Source organism: Stenella coeruleoalba (assembly GCF_951394435.1).
Source record: "Stenella coeruleoalba genome assembly, chromosome: 19".
Taxonomy (NCBI): domain Eukaryota; kingdom Metazoa; phylum Chordata; class Mammalia; order Artiodactyla; family Delphinidae; genus Stenella; species Stenella coeruleoalba.
Window position 1 is genome coordinate 1441559 of NC_137165.1, and position 20637 is coordinate 1462195.

General features: G+C 64.2%; 1 protein-coding gene across 4 annotated transcripts in view; it reads left to right on the plus strand.

Annotated features, from left to right (window-relative positions):
* RAI1 (retinoic acid induced 1) overlaps nucleotides 1-20637 on the plus strand; it is a 105309-nt gene that overhangs the window by 77207 nt on the left and 7465 nt on the right. For 3 of the 4 annotated variants that reach the window (XM_079905331.1, XM_079905334.1, XM_079905333.1), the window contains exon 2: nucleotides 13964-19472. In XM_079905331.1, the coding sequence (XP_079761457.1) occupies nucleotides 13980-19472 (5493 nt within the window). In that variant the 5' untranslated portion in view covers nucleotides 13964-13979. Of the gene's footprint in view, nucleotides 1-13840; nucleotides 19473-20637 lie in introns of those variants that run through there. The other variant, XM_079905332.1, reaches the window with a different exon arrangement.

Sequence of the window (20637 nt, forward strand, 5' to 3'; positions counted from 1 at the left end):
CCCAGGCTGCTGCAGGACCCCGGCTCTGAGACAGAGGGCTCGGGAACGCCGAGCCACAGCCTGGTCCCTGGTCCTGGACGGCCCTCCTCGGACAGGACGGGACCCGGAGCCCCTGGCTGAGCCCGGCCTCCCGGCCTCCCAGGCCTGCAGAGACACACTCGCCTGGGAGCTTGTTAGAATCACTCTGGACCCAGCTCAGCAGACGCCATCTCGCTAAGACACGCCCTGCAGCGTAGGACACACATGGGGACTCCAGCCAGGAAACAGTCCGTGGGCAGACCTTAACCCGCAGTCCCGGAGGCCCTCCCTCACTCTGGGGCGTTAGCCCTCCCCGGGCCCTTCCCGAGGACCCGCTCTGGCCCCCCGCTTTGCTCCCCAAGAGGTAGAGGTAGAGCAAGGTCCGGCCCTCGCCCCGTGGATGGCGCTGGGGCGCTGGAAGCTGCTGCCCCTCCTGAAACCTCCACCGGGCACCAAGCACAGCGTCTCCGCCAGCCTTGCGGCCCGCCCCCCCCATCAGGTGGGGTCAGAGCAGCTCCAGCTGAGGAGCCTGAGGCTCAGAGAGGTGAAGTGAGCTGCCCAAGGCCACCCAGCAGACAGTGTGCAGAGCTGTGTGGCATCAGGGCCTAGGTATTGAGAGTCAGGGTGGGGATGGAGCGGGGGCAGGTGGTAACTCCCGGTGCCCCAAGGCCACACAGCCAGCCGCCTGTGAGCCATCACCATTGGCTGGCCTGGCCAGTGTGAATGTGACATCTCTCTGGAGCTCTGGTCTGGTCTCGGGAGGAGACTGCCACTCTTCCACCGCAGAGCCAGCCAGGAGGGATTCTCCTGCAGCTTTCCAGAACCAGGCTCTCTGGGTCGGGCCGAGTTAGCTGTGTATAGCTGGGAGAGGCACTTTCCCCCAGATGCTGAGGAACCCGGAAGCTGGGGTGGGGAGGGAGATCTGGAAGGGTCTGGTTTAGTTGGAGGTGAGGCCCGAGGGGGCTGGGCCTGGGAAGAGGGAAACTAGCCTTTAGCTGCAACCAGCGTGCAGAAAACGGGCAGAAAGTATGAGAAAAACAGAGCGCTGTTCAGAACGGCTGGATGCTGGACTCAGATAGCTGCCCTCACCTCATTTCTACCCTCCAGCACCTCCACGTTTCAGGGCTGTGTGGAGGAAAGTCAGCCAGGACGAGGCGGCAGCCGAAAACCAAAGGCAAATATTTTCCATCCTGAGAAGAGCGGTCCCGGGCCACCTCCAGATCAGCGCTGGTGGTGTGCTCTCCCCAAAGGCCAGTGCTTCTGGTCACCAGGCGACGTGTCTGGGGGCGCTGCCCAGGATCCACCCCGACCCTGGGAGAGGGATGTGTGCAGCAGGCCATCCATCCAAGCCACGCCCGGAAATGGAAGCTCCTTTCCCAGCAGAGGGGGCGACGGGGAAGTCCAGAGCACAAGGTGGCCCCAGCTGTTCATCTGGCAGGGCTCCCCCCACCCAGAAGCCAGTCTGGAGATGGAGACCCCCTTTCATATCAAAATCGGAGCTGTCCGTTGTTTGGGCAACGCAAAGCTGCCAGGCCCTGCATGGAGTTGTAGTGTGTTTGTCGTAACTACAGCTACACACGTGTAAAGAGCAGTGGTACACGGCCTTGTGACGTTTATATTTGGGCGGCAGATGAGGCCCTGCCTGAGCCCATCAGTAGGGCCTAGTGCCTTGGTGGCTGGTTCTGCGGGGGAAGGGGGGGGACGTGGGTGGGGAGAAGGCAGTGTGACTTCTCTACAGCGCTTCACCACACCAAGCCCCCTGCCCCTTCTTTCTCCCAAGAAAACCAGTTTTCTGAAATTTCCGAAGGAGCGAACCAGGGCTTCACTGTCATACTTGCGCCCTGGAACAGGGAGGGCCCCCCCTCACCCCGCCACGGCCCCTGTCCCGCTCTGCGGCTCAGTCTCCACATCTGTGAAATGAGAGGTCACGTTGCCTCCTAGAAGGGCAGTTTGAGGGTCAGAAGTACAGTCTACGAAGGCCACAGGAGGGGGCCAGGCACGCCGTGCCGCCGCTGCTGTTACACCCACTTCCACCGTCTGAGGGTTACCGAGAACTTCCAAGATCTGAGGGAGGCCCCGGGCCCTGTGTCCAGGCTGGTTGAGGGGAGAAGCCCCTGGAGAACCCCCCTCTGCCCTGCCAGCCCCTGCGTGTGCTCAGGGGGCCCCGCTCTACCCGCAGACTGCCTCCCCTGCAGGCCAGGCTGGGCCTCCCAGCTGGCCCTAGGGTGTCACCAGACCAGCTGTCCTCACATCTGGATTCCACAGGCATCCCCCTGCCTCCACCCCGGCTGGCCAGGCTTCCCTCTCTGCAGCAACCCTGGCCACTGGCTGCTTCCTCGGGGTGGGGGTCTTGGGCTCCCCCACCCTTCAGCTAATCCGGGGAGAAACCTGGCCCCCGTTCCCAGATAGGCCCTTTTCTTTGCTGCCACTGGGCCAGGCAGCTCCCTCTCTTCCCAGCCCCTGCCCTCCAGTCCCCACCTCTGTTCTGCTGCGGTTTTCTCTCGCCCCCCACCTCGTTCAGGAGGGAGGTGGTCGGGGGTGGTCTGTGCCTGGGGGTCTCCAGGATTGGGCCTGAGCAGAGTCTGCAAAATGTCAAGTGACTGGTCCAGTGGAAGCCCTCAGGGGTTCCTGGGTTCAGACGGCTCCTCTGGGGCTAAGGACAGGCTGGGGTTTGGATTGGGTGGCCTTTCGGAGAGCAGGGTAATGGGAGTGGACGTGAACTTCCTGTGCCTCAGGCCTCTGAGTTAGGGGTCGGGGTCTGAGCTGCTGGGCCTCCTGGGGAAGGGGCCGGGAGGGAGGGACGAGGCGAGGGTGGGCCTGAGGGAGGGCAGGCCCGGGAGGAGGCCTCGGTGCGTCCTGGCCCGGCCGGCGGATCTGACTTGAAGGTGTGGGTGTGCAAGGCCGCTGCTGTGTCAACGGTGTGTGTGTTTGGAGCGGCTTAGGGAGGGGGCTGGAGATGGGGCAGGCGGCGCACCACTTGGCGCCGCCGCTGCCCGAGGGTCCGCGGGTTAGAAGCGCCAGCTTCCTCGATGACTGAAGAAGGGTGGGCGTTAAGGAGAGAAGGGCGAAATCCAGAGGGGGCTCGGCGCCCCGGCCCGGCCGCCCCGCATCTGCGGAGGGAGAGCCGAGCCGCCTCGCCGCCTCGCCGCCCAGGCGAGCGCGGAGGGAGGCGAGAGGACTAGCGCGCCGGGCTCCCCGCCCCCAGCCCAGCCGGTTCCAATATTTCGCAGAAAGGCACGCGGCTGCTAATCGGTCCTTTCCAGGCTGAGATTCCGCCGCGCTATGCCCGCGCAGAGGCGGGGGCCGCGGGCCGGGGGAGGCGCTCGGAGTCCGGAGCCGCTGAGCGAGGTGAGGAGCCCGCGTCCTCGGCTGCTGGGGGGGCGGGGGGGGGGGGAGGCGGGCGCGCAAACCCGAGAGGCTGGAATGGAAAGGGGAACAGGTTAAAAATAACCCTCTCCGGCTGGGAAGCTCGCGCGCGCTCTCTCGCCTCGTTCGGTGCCAGAGGACTCCAGGGGAGGTGGCGGCGTTGGGGAGGGCAGAGCGGGATTCCCCCTCCTCGGCGGGCGGGGTGCCCGCCTGCGCGCCGCGGCTGCACGTGTGCGGGGCCGCGCGCCCGAGCCCCCGTGCCCGGCCGGGGCGCCCCCTCCCCGGGACCGGGCGCAGCTGGCGGCGGCGGCCCCGCCCGCAGCCTCGCGCGGCCGAGGGAAGCTTCGCTCCATTATTCATTATTTACGAGCGTTAATCGGTTTGAGGCGCGGGGGTGGGGGCGAGGGCGCGGTGGGGACCGAGGCACCGGGGGCCGGGGTGCGAAGGGGTGGCCGGGCGGCGGCGCCACCGTGAGAAGGGGGGTCTCCGCCTGGGCCGCGGTGCTCGGGGTGCACCTCTCCGCCCGGCTTCTCTTCGCCGGCGCCGGGGCAGCGCGGGGCGCCGGGAGGGGAGTGTGGGCCTTTGATTTTGCACGTCGCCGTCTGTCCTTCGCGTCCTCGCCCTTCCCGGAGCGCGGGGAGGGGGTGCGGGTCGTACGCCCCGCCCTGCGCGCCCCTCGCGGCGGCCGCCGCGTCCCCGACGCGGCCCGGGCCTCATTTATCATCATCTTTGGTCAAGTGGAGTGTGCAAGGAACAGCTGCTTCACTCGGCTGACTTCCGAGGGCGGCTACAGCGGGAATCAGGGAGATGAATGATGGGGGCTGGAGGGGCGCAGCCCCCGGGGTCCCAGCGCGGGCAGGAGGGAGGCGCGCGGCGTCCACCTCGCCTCCGCCTCGTGGCGAGAAGAGCGCCCCTTCCTTGCTCCCGGCGCCTACGATCGCGGGACCGCGGCCGGGGGCGCCCCAGGAGGGGCCCGCGCGCGTCTGGCGGAGCCCGAGGTCGCCGCGACCTTGCTGGGGTCAGCGGGTTGGGCGGCGGAGCCGGCGGCGGCGCGGCGTCTTTGGTGGCGCTTTCCGGATTGGCGCAGAGGCCGGGAAACCGGGCGGGGGCGGGCGGGGGGAACACAAATAGAAGGTGAAATTTTACCTGCCCCTGAGGGAGTCCTGCGGATTTTCTCCCGGCAGCGGCAGGCGCTCTGCCTTTGTCTTACACGCCTGAAACATCTGTTGCAGGGGGGCGGCGAGGCCGCAGACGCCCCCGCACACCCCGCGCGGCTCCCCATCCTCGTTCCCATCCCCCGCTCGGCCGGCGCCCGGCTCTCGAGCCGCGTTAACCCTGCCGGCGCTGGGGCACACGCCGGACGCCCGCGCTCCTGGGGTGCGTGGGAGCCGCGAGGGCGGGGGCGGAAGGGTTAACGGCCGAGGCGCAGACCCTAACTGTCAGACCCGGGCCCCGCTTCGTTTCAATTACCCTAAGTAGAGGCTGAATGCGCAATTAACGGAGTCAGCTTGCCAACTGGAAAGCCGGCCCGCTTCCACGTTGAGAATACTCCACCAGCTGACTCGGACTAAGCAATTTCCTTTCCTCACTCCCTTCCTCTCTGTCTCTCCTATAACCCCCTCCCTCTTTTTCTCTCTCCTTAATAATAAAATTATACCAAGCAGTTTGCGGTGTGGCAGGCGGCCAGAAAAGCGTTTCTTTAAACGCCGCCTTCTCACAATTAGGCAGCAAGAGGATTTGACACGCCGTGGCGGCCTGACAGGCCGCTTCCTCCCCTGGGGGCTGGGGGTGGGAGGGGGCGCCGATTCCCCAGCTCCCCCAGGTGGAGGGGGGATGGGAGGGGCTGTCAGCATGCTGCAGAGAGGGAGGGGGTGTCAGAGGCAGGGAAGGGAGGGGAGGTTCCCGCCCGGGCTGAGGAAGGGGGCCGTTCCCTGGCCCCTGGGAAACTGGGTGTCCAGGAAGAGGATCTGAGCCCCCACTTTAGGCCTCCAGCTCAGAGATCATTTTCTGGTGGACAGAGGGGCCATTCTGGGGCACAGAGCACAGATCTCAGCCCTGCTGGGCCTTCCGGACAAGTCACTGCCCCTCTGTGGGCTTCCAGTAACCCTCTGCAAAACGAGGGGGGAGGTTTGACCTCCGATATGCTCTGCAGAAAGTGGCTGCTGGTGGCTCACTGCTCTTAGCGGCTGGCCCTGTCGGCCGGGCGGTGGGGGGGCATGCAGGCACCCCTGTCGGAGACAGGTCGGAGACCCCACTCCAGCTCCGGCCACAGACCAGTGGGCCTCCCAGAGTGGGGGAGAGTGGCCCTTCCCCGGGAGCAGTGATGCAGGCAGCTGACAAATGGGGGTGACTTTGCAGGATTGCCAGGGATTGGTACCATGAGGACAGTGGGCATCTGACCATTGGCTGCAGCAGCCAGGCCACCTGAGGTGGGGGAGGGGCGGTAACTGCAGCCACCGCACCTGCTCAGTCCCCGCCCCACCTCACTCAGGCCGATCCTCCCATGGGGCGGGCCCCCTCCTTCCAGCCTGCCCTGACCACCTCCTCTCCCGGCCCCCAGAGCCTCGTCTGTGTCTGTCTGCCTCAGGAGGGCTGGAGCCATTGCATTTTCCGGTGTATCCTCAGCGCCCAGGTTGGCCCCTGTGCACACTGTAGGCTAAGTGGAGACGGGCTTGACAAGCGAGTGGGCTCGGGCACGGAGGGCTGTGACCCGGGGGCTGTGGAGGGCAGAACATAAGCGCCATCTTCCCTTCCTGGTTGGCTGTTGCGCGTGTCCTGGCCTCCAGGCCTGCCGTCAGGGCTGTGGTGAGGGTCAGGCAACGCACCCTCACCCATCTGTTCATCCACCCACCCATCCAGGCAGCATTTAATAGGCAGCTACTTGGGGCAGTTTCTAGGCTTCGAGCCTAGGACCCAACAGATGAAGCCCCTGCCCTCATCAGGCTGCTTTCCAGTGAGGGATGCACAGGTGAACCGGCTCATTAGACCATTCATTACGTAATTACCACTGATGAGGGCCACCAGGGACCCAGCAACGTGGAAGGTGGGGCGGAGCTCTCAAGGAGGCTACGGGCTCCTCTGTGGGCCTCGGGCCTTCCGCCGCCCAGCCTTTGCAGCCCCCGTCGCTCTGGCCCCATGGGACCGCCGCTGCCCAGCGCCGCCCTCCCGCAGGCCCCCAGTGCTTCCCCTTTGGTTCCATCCAGAGCTTAACTGGTTCGTGCTGACCTCAGGGCTTCTCCCAGAGGCCAGGGAGAGTTCGGGGTGGGGGGGCTCCTGCTGTCACTCCTTCACACCAGGCATCCCCCAGGTGCCCAACAAGGCCCTGCCTCACTGGGGCCAAGTGGCATCTGCATTTGACCCCAGGAGCTTGTGAGCAAGTACAGCCCGAAGACCAGTTCTCTTGATCTCCGGGGTGTTAAAGGTTTTACTTGGTTGATAACATTTTTTAAAAAATTTTATTGAAGTCTGGTTGATTTACAATGTTGTATTAATTTCTTTTGTACAGCAGAGTGATTCAATTATACCTATATATATTTTTCATATTCTTTTCCTTTATGGTTTATCAAGGATATGGAATCTAGTTCCCTGTGCTATACAGTAGGACCTTGTTGTTTATCCATCCTATGTATACTGGTTTGCATCTGCTAATCCCAAACTCCCACTCCATCCCTCCCCCATCTGCACTTACCCTTTGGCAACCACAAGTCTGTTCTCTACGTCTGTGAGTCTGTTTCTGTTTTGTGGACATGTTCATTTGTGTCATACTGTAGATTCCACATATAAGTGATACCGTATGCTGTTCGTCTTTCTTTTTCTTGCTTAGTGTGATCATCTCTAGGTCCATCCATGTTGCTGCAGATGGCATTATTTCATTCTTTTTCATGGCTGAGTAGTATTCCTTTGTATACATGTACCACATCTTCTTTATTTACGTTGTTTCCATGTCTTGGCTATTGTGAATAGCGCCGCTGTGAACAGAGGGGTGCGTATGTCTTTTCGACTTATAGTTTTGTCCGGATACACGCCCAGGAGTGGGCTTGCTGGATCATATGGTAGCTCTATTTTTAGTTTTTTGAGGAACCTCCATACTGTTCGCCATAGTGGCTGCACCAACTTACATTCCCACCAACAGTGCAGGAGGGTTCCCTTTTCTCCACATCCTCTCCAGCATTTGTTATTTGTAGACTTTTTAATGGTGGCCTTCCTGACTGGCGTGAAGTGGTCCCTTGTTGTTTTGATTTGCATTTCTCTAATAACTAGTGACGTTGAGCGTCCTTTCATGTGCCTATTGGCCATCTAGCTGTATGTCTTCTTTGAAGAAATGTCTTGTTTAGCTCTTCTGCCCAGATAACATTTTTTGAAGTGAGAGATTCCTCTTTCTATGAAACACGCGGAGGCTGTGGCCCCCTGGGCCCCCCTTCCCACTGGCAGCAATCGGCTGGAGCACTTTACCTCCTTTCTCACCCTTCACGGGGGCATTACCTGCCAGGCCCGAGGGAGATCTTCTTTGTCAAGTGACTGAGGAGGAGCTGTGGCCACAAGCCCCTCACCCCCACCCAAATGTGCTCTGCACCTCCACTCGACCTTGTTCTGGGGATTTTCATAATGTGACATTTTATTTATTTTTCAACAATTAGACTTTGGATTTTATTTATTTATTTATTGCTGCACCGTGCAGCATGGAGGATCTTACTTAGTTCCCCGACCACGGATCGAACCTGTGCCCGCTGCAGTGGAAGCGTGGCGTCTTAACCACTAGACCACCAGGGAAGTCCCACGTGACATTTTTATTTATTTATTTATTTTTGGCTGCACTGGGTCTTTGCTGCTGCGCGCGGGCTCTCTCTAGTTGCGGCGCACAGGCTTCTCATTGCGGTGGCTTCTCTTGTCGCAGAGCAGGGGCTCTAGGTGCGTGGGCTTCAGGACTTGTGGCTCACGGGCTCTAGAGCGCAGGCTCAGTAGTTGTGGCGCGCGGGCTTAGCTGCTCCGCGGCCTGTGGGATCCTCCTGGACCAGGGCTCGAACCCATGTCCCCTGCATTGGCAGGCGGATTCTTAACCACTGCGCCACCAGGGAAGTCCCCCATGTGACATTTTAAACAATATACATTCAACAAACAGTTATTGTTCAGGGACTTGGGGATATGGCTGTGAACAAAACAGGCAAAATCCCTGCTCTTGTGGAACTTACTTCCTGAAGAGGAGAGGCAGTAATTAAGCCAGCCGGCCAGCCAGCCATGTGACTTGTTACCTTGGAGAAGTGGGGGGGGGGCGGGGGGCGGTGGACTGTGGGTTTCCAACAGTGGTTAGGGTCGGCCACCTGAGGTGACGTGAGCAAAGGGGAGCCCAGGGGGCCAGAGGAGCCGCGTGGTACCTGAGAATGGCATTCCCAGCAGAGGAAAAGGCGGTGTAAAGGCCCTGAGGCCCCGGGAGGTGCCACACTGACCACCAGCTGGGCACCTTGGTACGTCCTCTTCCCCGGGAAGCCACGGTGGGTGGGGCACGTGGGGTGTCCAGGACAAGACTGGGGTGAGAGGTTAGGCTCTCTCCTTGCCTTCTCTGCCTCCCCTGAAAACCAGCAAACAGATCCTCTGTCACCTGCACTGTGCAGTCACCCGGGAGACCAGCGGGGCATGGGGCAGCTCCCCATGCCAGCCTCTGGACCAGCTCCTTCACCTTGAAACTGGGGGCCGCTGACCCCAGCCCTCTTAGCTGTGTGCCCAGCACCAGCCCCATTTTCTTTTCCTCATTTGACAGAGTTGGGGAGTGGTGGATAAAATGACGTAAAAGCAACCACTGTCCACGAGAGACTGATGGGCGTGGAGCCGATAGCAGGGTGGGCCCCCCACCCGCCAGCCTCCCCCGGAGGGCTCGTGAGTGCCAACAGCCCGGCTGCGCCGAATGCTTGCTGCCCCACACCTCACGGCGGGGAGGGGTCCGGCTGGCCATCTGCCCTCACCCCTTGGGCCGTGGGCCCCTCCGGCTCAGCTGACCCTCACATCCCAGAAACTGCACTATGGGGCAGGGGTGAGGCGGCCGGGCTGAGAGCTCCGCAGGCGGCGCCCGGATAGTGCCCAGGACAGCGGTGATGCCCGGGGCGGGCAGCGCCTCCTCCTGGTGGGTTGACCCTGAGGGGAGGCTCTCTTTCTGGGGGCTTAGTAGGTCTTGGCTGCCTCCGCCGCTGGGTCCTTGGAAGAGGCAGCGTTGGTGGGCTTCGAGGGGAGGCTTTCCAGACCCCTGGAGAGACCAGAAGCCTCTGCCCCCCCATTCACACGTCCTCCAAAGAGCCCCGGACCTCCCCCTGCCCCGCGGTCCCTAGCCTCAGCTAAGGAGCCCGGCTGTCTTCCTGCTTCTCCCCCTCTCACCCCATAACTTGTCTGAACATTCAGGACCTCCAGCCCTGCAGAGAGGGGTGTGCTGGATCCTTGTGGGGTTCTCCCGTGGGTGCCCGTGAACGAGGATGGTTGTTGCCCACAGAGGGTGGTCTTGAGACGCCGTACTTTGGGGTGGGGGCTGCCTTGTTCTCTGGGATTCCTTATGCCCGGGATGGGCCCCCTCTGCCCCAAGCTGACCTCTCCTGGTGCCTGTCCCAGAGGCCTGGGGGCCCTGGGCTCTCTTGTCTTGGGGAGTCCTTGGAAACACCCCTTCCCCCCATTTAGGCCAGGCTCTTGGGATTCAATAGCCCCCACAGAATAGCAGTGGGCCTGACTAATGATCGATCGTTTTCATCAAGGTGTCCTGTTTAGTATCCATCACCCACAGCACATGGGGAGGCACAAGGTGGTCCCACCATTCCGTTCCTCCTGGGACACCCCATCCCCGGCCTCCTGACTCAGGTAACTTTCCCCTCCTTCCTCGTTCCCAGGCCTTGAGTGGGTTGGGTTTTAAAGTTTTTTCCCTGCAGCTGCAAATCAGAAAACCAGGTCGTAAAAGAACCTTGGGTGAGCATGGCCCCAGGGCCCCCGCTGGGGAACAGAAGCTTCCTCCTCGCCCCTCCCTCCCAGGTCCCTGCGGGAGCTACAGCAGCTCCGGCCCACGCTGGGCCACTTCCCTGACCGGGGCCTGACCCTGGGGGCTAGAGAGGCTGTGGGCCCAGTGAGTTGTCTCTGAGGCTGCCCAGGGCACAGCAGGCAGCCAGGGGCCGCCACTGCCCACTAGTAGATTCCCTACAGTTGGGTGGGGCCCGACCCGGCTTCTGGGGCCATGCAGGTTGCAGAGGGGACCTGGGCACCCCCATTTCCTTATCGTGCCCCAAGGGGCCTTCCTCTAAACTGGGAATTCTTGGCGAGGGCCGTCCATGCCGCTGCGGCATCCATCACAAGGAGCTGCCCTGTGGGGGGCTCACACTCAGGTCCTCGCCCCTCTGAGCCTCCCCTTTCTCTGTAAAAGGGCAGAACAGTCAAAGCAGTGAGTGTGCAGACACGGGGTGGGCACGCACCGCGGGCAAGGCTGCCCCTGCCCCCCACCCCAGCGGGGACCGCAGAGCCGTGCTCTTTGCCTGAAAACACGGCTGAGCCCTCGTTGCCCTGCTGCCGAAGGCCTTCGGGGGCTGATGGCCTCGTGCCTGGGGCCTGAGGGTGTCTGTGGGGCTCGTCACGCCCCCTTTCATGGCGTGGGGAGCAGGGAGACCCGTCGCTGAGCTAGAGGAGTCCTGGGGCATGGGCGGGCCCTGCGGCCCGGCCCAGCTTTGCGCTGTTTCTGCCTGGGCCAGGGGCCCGGGCAGGCCGGCTCACAGGAGTCGCCACAGAAGCACTGACGGATCTGGAGCTCAGGACTGACTTCCTCCTCCCTTCCTTCTTTCCTCTTTTTCCTTCTTCCTTCCCTCCCAGTTTGGCTAGAACCTGAGATGTGGCCTTGACCAAGTGTCTGGGGGGGGGTGGGGGGAGGCGGGTCTGGACCAGGAGTCGTCCTGTGAAGGTATGTTACTGGGTGCCCTCCCCTGACCCCCACCCCTTCTCCCTCTAGCAGAACAGAGGCCAGACCTCCAGCCTGCACCCCTCCACTGCCACCTCTCCTCCCGGGTTCAGAGGTCACCATCTCTCTGCCCAGCGAACCTCTTTCCGCCCCCTCCTGATGCCGCCCACCCCAGCTCTCAGCCTGCCTCTCTCCTGCCTGTCCTTTTCTAGTGCTCTTGAAAACTAATCATAATCATAATAATTAATAACAACAGAGCCTGTGGCAGGCCTGAGGCAGCTCTTAAAGAGGCCGAGCCCCATTTTCTCCCGGCAGAGCTGGCGGGGGCCGGGGACCTGGTGGCTCTGAGAGGTGGCCTTTGCTCCTGCGCCCCCCTCCCCTCCCTGGGCCTGGGGTCGGAGGTGGTGCTGGGAGGCAGTTTTGCCTGCCTTCTCCACCAGCCACTGGGCTTCGCGTGTTTTAATTGAACTGTCTTGTCTTAGAGATAGATGCTTTCACCGCGTCCAGCTGCTCCTGTGCATTGGAAAACCCGCTGTAATACGGCTCTGCGAAATTCAAAGACGCAGCAGCTGGACTGATTAAACAGGGAAGGGGACACTGGCCAGAGCACTCTTTTTAAATAATGTTTCTGGTAACGCATTTGTAGAGAATGCGAAGAAATATTAAAAAAAAAAAAAAAGCTGTAGAAATGTTAACGATATCCACAAGACGCTCAGCGGGAAATGAGAGCAATCTGGGTAATAAAAGCTGAAATGTAATTTGTGCGGATATGCGACGCGCGGCCTTCAGAGTGGGCCTCGGTTTGCGGATTCCGGGCTCATCAGGGAGGGCAGAGCGCGGGGACTGCAGAGGACACTCTGAGCAGAGGCCTCCACCTGCCGGCTCAGGCCTGGGCCAGAGGGAGTGCCCGTGTGCACTGCCCAAGGGCAGAAGGAGCCTCCCCTCCCCCGCCGGCACCCCCCTCCCGGAGCCCCATGGGGGAGGTGCGGGCTGCCCACCTGGCGGGGAGCCGCCCCGGAACCAAGGCTGGGTCACAGCAGGCACCTCCTGTCGTGTTTGACTGCAGCTACCAGGATGGACTAAACTGGGTCAGAAGGGGGTCTCCTCCGTGTCGGGGCGTCTGTGATGAGCCAGGGAGAGTACATGGCATGGGGCTGTGACCCGTCCTGTGGGCAGGGGCCGAGCCCTCTCCAGGGTCATGGGCTTCAGTCCCTGAGTTCGGGCAGCCGACTGCCAAGGGCAGGGAGGTTGGCCTGGGCTGTGCTGACAGGGTTTCTGGGGTTGCCCGGCCGCCCCAGGCTTGACCCCTCCCTGGTCAGCGCCCCGCCCCACCCCCCGGCCACCGCATGAGGAGAGCATGGAGGTGGGATCTGGGTGAAGAAGGGGTGAGCTGCACCTCTTGGGGGAGCCCCTCCCTCCACGTGTGCCTGTCCCCCACCCCGTTCTCTGCGCTCCCCCCGTAGAGCCCTGGAGGCTCGTAGCCCATGGCGAGCCACCCCTTCCTCTTTGGGGTTGGGAACGGGCACTGCGAGGTTCCCTGTGCCCTCCTGGGGGCCTGGGCTGTGCAGGCGAGCATGGTGTGTGTAAACGCCGTGCCCAGGGACACAGGCTACCGCCAGCCCTCGCCATGAGGACTGCTGAGCCTGGGGCATCCTTACTCCTTCCTCCCTCCTCCGAGGGGCTTGGGTGGCGGCAGGACCACCATTAGCCTGGACGCTGCAGCTGGCCTGTTATGTGAATCCAGTTGTTCTGCCCTGAAGGCCCCCCACCCCCACTCCAGGGTCACTTCCTGACCCCCGATCCTGCTTTGGGGCAGGTCGGACCCTGTGCGCGCCGGCCCCTAAAATCATAAACAGATGGGCTCTCGGCCTGGCCCTGACCCCGTGCAGGCCCCGCCCACCCAGGAGGCCCAGCGCTGCCTCTCACGTGGAGGGACCGCAGCCCTGTCCCCCATCAGCATGTGCTACCTCTCTCCGGGCCACGTAATCTGTTTACGTGCCTACGGTATGAAAAATAGGAGGCAGGTGCCGCCGTCCCGCGTTCCTGGGAGTCGAGGAGGGGACATTTTATGCCTACAGTGGCTCGGCAGCCCCTAATCAGCGTCTGCTGGAAGGAACACAGATTCCAGATGGCACGGCAGTGATGGAGGAGGTGTGTGTGTGTGCGTGCGTGTGTGCGCGTGCGCGCACGCCAGGCCTCGGTGAGTGGCTTCTGGGGCAGGGCAAGCTGTCCCCAGCCCCCCGCACGCTGGGTCACGCCTGAACACTGCTGCACTGGGGCTAGCTTACCGGATCCAGCAGCCCCAGGGGACAGGGGAGCGGGAATTGCCCTGCTAAATGATTCTGAAATGGCAGGGAAGGGCTGTGGGGGAGGGAGGGGGGAGCCGGCTGGGGGAGGGGGCAGCTCCCCAGTGACCTGGCGCTGGGCAGCCGGGGCGCACCTCCCTCCTCGGTGGCCTCCCTGTACCCATCCCTGTCGGAGCGGGAATTACAGAGCACACGTCCCTGACACAGAAGTTGTCAATATGTGCACAGCTGGTGGGGAGGCTGCGGGAGAGGGCAGGGCCGGGAGGGGGGGCCGGCTCTCCGAGGGAGAGGAAATGGCTCGTCTGAATCGCTCTCCCTCTGCCCCTCCCCGCCCTCCCTCTCGCCCTTTCTCTTTTCACAGATAACCAGCCCGAGTCATGCAGTCTTTTCGAGAAAGGTGTGGTTTCCATGGCAAACAACAGACCTACCAGCAGACCTCACAGGAGACATCTCGCCTGGAGAATTACCGGCAGCCGAGTCAGGCTGGGCTGAGCTGCGACCGGCAGCGTCTGCTGACCAAGGACTATTACGGCCCGCAGCCCTTCCCCAGCTACGAGGGCGGCGCCGGCACGCCCGCCACGGCGGCGCGCGCCAGCAAAGGCCTGTCCTCTCCGCAGGCCCCGCAGGGGAGGCCGTCCTTCGCGGGCTACGCCGTCCAGGACGGCAGCCCCTACCCTGGCCGCTACTCGGGGGAGGAGGGCCTGCAGGCCTGGGGGGCGCCGCAGCCACCACCCCCGCAGCCGCAACCCCTGCCAGGGGCGGTGGGCAAATATGACGAGAACCTGATGAAGAAGACAGCAGCACCCCCCGCCCGGCAGTACCCAGAGCAGGGCGCCCAGCTGCCCTTTCGGACTCACACCCTCCACGTCCAGCAGCAGCTGTCGCAGCCCCTGGCTTACCCCAAGCTCCAAAGGCAGAAACCCCAGAACGACCTCGCCTCGCCCCTGCCCTTCCCCCCGGGCAGCCACTTCCCCCAGCAGTCCCAGTCCTTCCCCGTCTCCTCCACCTACTCCTCCACCGGCCAGGGTGGCGGACAGGGGGCCCACTCCTACAAGAGCTGCACGGCCCCGTCCACCCAGCCCCACGACAGGCCGCTGACCGCCAATGCCGGCCTGGCCCCAGGCCAGCGGGTCCCGAGCCTTCACGCCTACCAGCCTGGGCGCCTCAGCTACGAGCCACAGAAGCAGCAGCAGCAGCAAGCCCTCCAGAGCCGCCACCACGCCCAGGAGACCCTCCACTACCAGAGCCTCACCAAGTACCAACACTACGGGCAGCAGGGCCCCGGCTACTGCCAGCCGGACGCGGCCGTCAGGACCCCGGAGCAGTACTACCAGACCTTCAGCCCCGGCTCCAGCCACTCGCCCGCTCGCTCCGTGGGCCGCTCCCCTTCCTACAGCTCCACCCCGTCGCCGCTGATGCCCAACCTGGAGAACTTTCCCTACAACCAGCAGCCGCTTGGCCCTGGAGCCTTCCCCGCCGGTCTCGCGGACCACAGCCACTTCCTGCCCCTGCTCAACCCCTCCCCGACGGACGCCGCCGGCTCCGTGGACGCCCAAGCCGCCAACTGCAAGGCCCTGCAGAAGGACAAGCTTCCCGAGAGCCTGCTGTCAGACCTGAGCCTGCACAGCCTCACGGCGCTGACCTCGCAGGTGGAGAACATCTCCAACACTGTGCAGCAGCTGCTGCTCTCCAAGGCGGCCATGCCCCAGAAGAAGGGCGTCAAGAGCCTGGCGGCCCGGACCCCGGAGCAGCACAAGAGCCAGCACTGCAGCCCCGAGGGCAGCGGCTACTCGGCCGAGCCGGCGGGCACGCCGCTGTCGGAGCCGCTGAGCAGCACCCCGCAGTCCACGCACGCCGAGCCGCCCGAGGCCGACTACCTGAGCGGCTCCGAGGACCCGCTGGAGCGCAGCTTCCTCTACTGCAGCCAGGCCCGCGGCAGCCCCGCCAGGGTCCACGGCAGCTCCAAGGCCAAGCCCGAGTCCGTGTCCACCTGCTCTGTGACTTCGCCCGACGACATGTCCACCAAGTCCGATGACTCCTTCCAGAGCCTGCACGGCAGCCTGCCGCTCGACAGCTTCTCCAAGCTCGTGGCTGGCGAGCGGGACTGCCCGCGCCTGCTGCTCAGTGCCCTGGCACAGGAGGACCTGGCCTCCGAGATCCTGGGGCTGCAGGAGGCCATCAGCGAGAAGGCCGACAAGGTCTGGGCCGAGGCGCCCGGCCTGGCCAAGGACACCGGCAAGCCGCCCTTCTCGCTGGAGAACCACAGCGCCTGCTTGGACCCCATGGCCAAGGGTGCGTGGCCGCGGCCGGGGGAGCAGGACGCCCTGCCCGAGGCCCTACAGCTGGAGAAGGGCGGCGGCACCAAGGACTTCGGCCCGGGGCTGTTCGAAGATCCCTCCGTGGGCTTCGCCACCCCTGACCCCAAGAAGACAACTGGTCCCCTCTCCTTTGGTGCCAAGCCCACGCTGGGGGCCGCCGCCTCGGACCCCGCCACAGCGGCTTTCGACTGCTTTCCAGACACGACCGCCGCCAGCTCGGCAGACAGCGCCAACCCCTTCGCCTGGCCCGAGGAGAACCTGGGGGACGCCTGTCCCCGGTGGGGGCTGCACCCCGGCGAGCTCGCCAAGGGCCTGGAGCAGGGCGGGAAGGCCGCCGACAGCGTCGGCCAGGAGGACGCCCGCGAGGCTTCGGCCTGCCTGGGCTTCCAGGAGGAGCAGCCCTCGGCGGAGAAGGCCGTGGTGCCCCGGGACTCCCAGCAGGAGGAGGGGGGAGGGGTGAAGGAGGAGGCGGGCGGGCTGCTGCAGTGTCCCGAGGTGGGCAAGGCCGACCGGTGGCTGGAGGACAGCCGGCACTGCTGCTCCGCCGCTGACTTCGGAGACCTCCCGTTGCTGCCGCCCGCCGGCAGGAAGGGGGACTTGGAGGCGGAGGAGTACTCGTCTCTGTGCGAGCTCCTGGGCAGCCCCGAGCAGAGGCCGGGCCTGCAGGACCCGCTGTCGCCCAAGGCCCCGCTGCTGTGTGGCAAGGAGGAGGTGGAGGAGGTGCTGGACCCCAAGGCCGGCTGGGGCTCCCCGTGTGCCCTGTCTGGCGAGTCCGTCATCTTGCTGGGCCCCACCGTGGGCACCGAGTCCAAGGTGCAGAGCTGGTTCGAGTCCTCCCTCTCCCACATGAAGCCAGGGGAAGAGGGGCCCGAGGGGGCGCTGGCCCCAGGGGATTCCACCGCCCTGGCCCCGGAAGCCTCCCTGACCCAGAAGCCGAACAAGCCCGCTGTGCCCGAGGCGCCCATCGCCAAGAAGGAGCCTGTGCCTCGCGGCAAAAGCTTACGGAGCCGGCGGGTGCACCGGGGGCTGCCCGAGGCCGAGGATTCCCCGTGCAGGGCCCCGGCGCTGCCCAAAGACCTGCTGCTCCCTGAATCGTGCACGGGGCCCCCCCAGGGACAGATGGAAGGGGCGGGGGCCCCAGGCCGGGGGACCTCGGAAGGGCTCCCCAGGATGTGCACCCGCTCCTTCACGGCCCTGAGTGAGCCCCGCACGCCCGGACCCCCGGGCCTTCCCACCACCCCTGCCCCCCCAGACAAGCTGGGGGGCAAGCAGCGAGCTGCCTTCAAGTCGGGCAAGCGGGTGGGGAAGCCCTCCCCCAAGGCCGCATCCAGCCCCAGCAACCCGGCCGCCCTGCCCGTGGCCTCCGACAGCAGCCCCATGGGCTCCAAGACCAAGGAGACAGACTCGCCGGATGCACCAGGCAAAGACCAGCGCTCCATGATCCTCCGGTCCCGCACCAGGACCCAGGAGGCCTTCCACTGCAAGCGGCGGCGGGCCTCGGAGAGCCGGCTCCCCAACTGCCGCGCCGCCAAGAAGCTCCTCGCCAACAACCACCTGCCCGCCACGTTCAAGGTCGCCGGTAGCCCCCAGAAGGAGGGCAGGGCGGGCCAGCGGGCAAGGGTCCCCAAGCCTGGTGCAGGCGGCAAGCTCTCCGATCGGCCCCTCCACACCCTCAAGAGGAAGTCGGCCTTCATGGCGCCTGTCCCCACCAAGAAGCGCAACCTGGTCTTACGCAGCGGCAGCACCAGCGGGGACACGAAGGAGGAGGGGGCCGAGGGCCCTCCCACCCTCTTCAAGAGGATGACGTCTCCCAAGAAGGCCAAGCCCACCAAGGGCAACGGTGAACCCACGGCAAAGCCGCCGCCCCCGGAGACCCCTGACGCCAGCCTGAAGCTGGCCTCACGGGCGTCCGTCCAGGGGGCCATGAAGACCAAGGTGCTGCCGCCCCGGAAAGGCCGGGGCCTGAAGCTGGAGGCCATCGTGCAGAAGATCACCTCGCCCAGCCTGAAAAAGTTCGCGTGCAGAGCACCAGGGGCCCCTCCCGGGAATCCTCTGAGCCCATCCCTCCCTGAGAAGGACCGCGGGCTCAAGAGCGCAGGGGGCAGCCCGCTGGGGGCAGAAGAAGGTCTCTTAAACGTGAGCGCTGGGCAGAAGTTCCCAGCAGCCTTGGGGGCCGATCCGTTATGCAGAAATCTGACCAACAGATCCTTAAAAGGCAAACTCGTGAACAATAAGAAACTGTCCTCGACCGACGGTTTCAAAACTGAGGCCTTCACATCCCCAGAGGCCCTACTGCCCGGGGGCACTGCCCTGGCACCTAAGAAGAGAAGCCGGAAAGGCAGGGCTGGAGCCCTCGGACTCCCCAAAGGCTCCCTGGAGAAGAGGCCTCATCTCGGCCCAGCTCTGCTCCTGACGGCCAGCAGCACGCAGGGGGGCAGCGAGGACAGCCCTGGCGGAGGAGGCAAGAAGCCAAAGACGGAGGAGCTGGGGCTGGCCTCCCAGCCCCCTGAGGGCCGGCCCTGCCAGCCCCAGGTGAGGGCACAGAAGCAGCCTGGCCACGCCAACTACAGCAGCTATTCCAAGCGGAAGCGCCTGACGCGGGGCCGGGCCAAGAACGCCACCACCTCACCCTGTAAGGGGCGTGCCAAGCGGCGGCGGCAGCAGCAGGTGCTGCCCCTGGATCCCGCAGAGCCTGAAATCCGCCTCAAATACATTTCCTCCTGCAAGCGGCTGCGAGCAGACAGCCGCACCCCTGCCTTCTCGCCCTTCGTGCGGGTGGAGAAGCGGGATGCGTTCACCACCGTATGCACTGTTGTCAACTCCCCCGGAGACGAGCCCAAGCCCCACAGGAAGCCTTCCTCCTCTTCATCCTCTTGCTCCTCCTCCCTGGACGCGGCCGGGGCCTCCCTAGCCACGCTCCCTGGAGGCTCCGTCCTGCAGCCTCGGCCCTCCCTGCCCCTCTCCTCCACCATGCATCTGGGGCCCGTGGTCTCCAAGGCCCTGAGTACCTCTTGCCTTGTTTGCTGCCTCTGCCAAAACCCAGCCAACTTCAAGGACCTCGGGGACCTCTGTGGGCCCTACTACCCCGGACACTGCCTCCCCAAAAAGAAGCCAAAACTCAAGGAGAAGGTGCGGCCAGAGAGCACCTGCGAGGAGGCCTCGCTGCCTCTTGAGAGGACACTCAAAGGCCTCGAGTGCCCAGCTGCCGCTGCCGCCACCACCACCGCCACCACCACCACCGGGAAGCCCCCCAGGCCTGACGGCCCAGCCGATCCAGCCAAGCAGGGCTCCCTGCGCACCAGCGCCCGGGGCCTGTCCCGGCGGCTGCAGAGTTGCTACTGCTGTGACGGTCGGGGGGAAGGTGGTGAAGAGACAGCCCCAGCTGACAGGAGCCGCAAGCACGAGTGCAGCAAGGAGCCGCCGGCAGAGCCTGGCGGGGACGCACAGGAGCACTGGGTGCACGAGGCCTGCGCCGTGTGGACGGGCGGGGTCTACCTGGTGGCCGGGAAGCTCTTTGGGCTGCAGGAGGCCATGAAGGTGGCCATGGACATGGTAAGAGGCCAGCCCAGCCGGTGGGGACCTCGGGTTCTGCAGGCAGGCAGGCCATCTCTCTAATGCTACAATCTGGCCCAAACACACCACAATCACAAATGAATACGCGGGGAGCCTAGCCACAACATGGAGGCACGCTCCAGGCTGAGGCAGGACACATCTGCCCAGCCCTGCCCCAGACCTCCCACTGTGGCCCCTTACTGCCTGCTCAGCCCTGTACCCACCACGCACGCACTCGGCCCCTTCTGGCTGCAGCACACCCCCACCCAAGCCCCCAAGCACCCTGCTCACCTCATCAGCTGAGATGCTCAGGCCCCAGAACCGCACGTCAGGGGGTTGCCTCCGTGGCCTCAGGGGCAGCGGGACCTGCGGGGGAAGAGCCTCTCCAGCACCAGGTGGCTGGACTGTGAGCCCTTAGGGGCAGGTGGTCCAGGAACCTTTCCTGCGAGGCCCTAAAACGTCCCCTGAGGAACACAGTCACTGAGGGCTTGGTTTAGGTCCCAGCGCTGCCCCTTGCTGTGTGTCTCCAAGAATATAACCTAACCTCTCTGTGCCTCCGTTTCCTTATCTCTAAAGTGGGCATGATAGTCCCCTGTGGAGGGGCCCTGAGGATTATGTGAGTTCACACCCATAAAGCTATTACAGCTATGCCTGGCCTGTCCACATGCTCCGTGACCATCTCCTGGGGCCAGTGACAGTGGCAGCCACCTGGATGACACTAGCATGTTGTCTCAGCAGTGTGACCATTACTCCGATCACCGAGGGGACCCCCGATCCCCTCACTCCCGGGGATGGGGTGGGACTCGGCACTCTGTCCTGCAGCCCGTGCTCCTGCCCCCTCCCCAGCCCTCGGGGCCCCACCGCCCTGTGCCCACCCCACCTGCCCACCTGTTCCCTCTGGGTATCCCCACCCCGGCACCAGCCACGCGGACAGCCCTATGCTGGGCAGGGGGGCGCTACTGGGCTGCCCACACCTCCCTGTTTCCGGCGCCTGACCCTCTCTGTGCGGGGTCCTCTAGCCCAACAGCAGCCCCAAGACCCGGAGCCCTCACCCTTCCTGCCTCTGGTCTCCTCCTCTCCCTCCTCACTGCCTCCTTCCTAGCGGCCCTGAAATAGGTTCAGGTGTCTCCCGCCATTAAAAGATAATACCAAACGCTCAGATCAC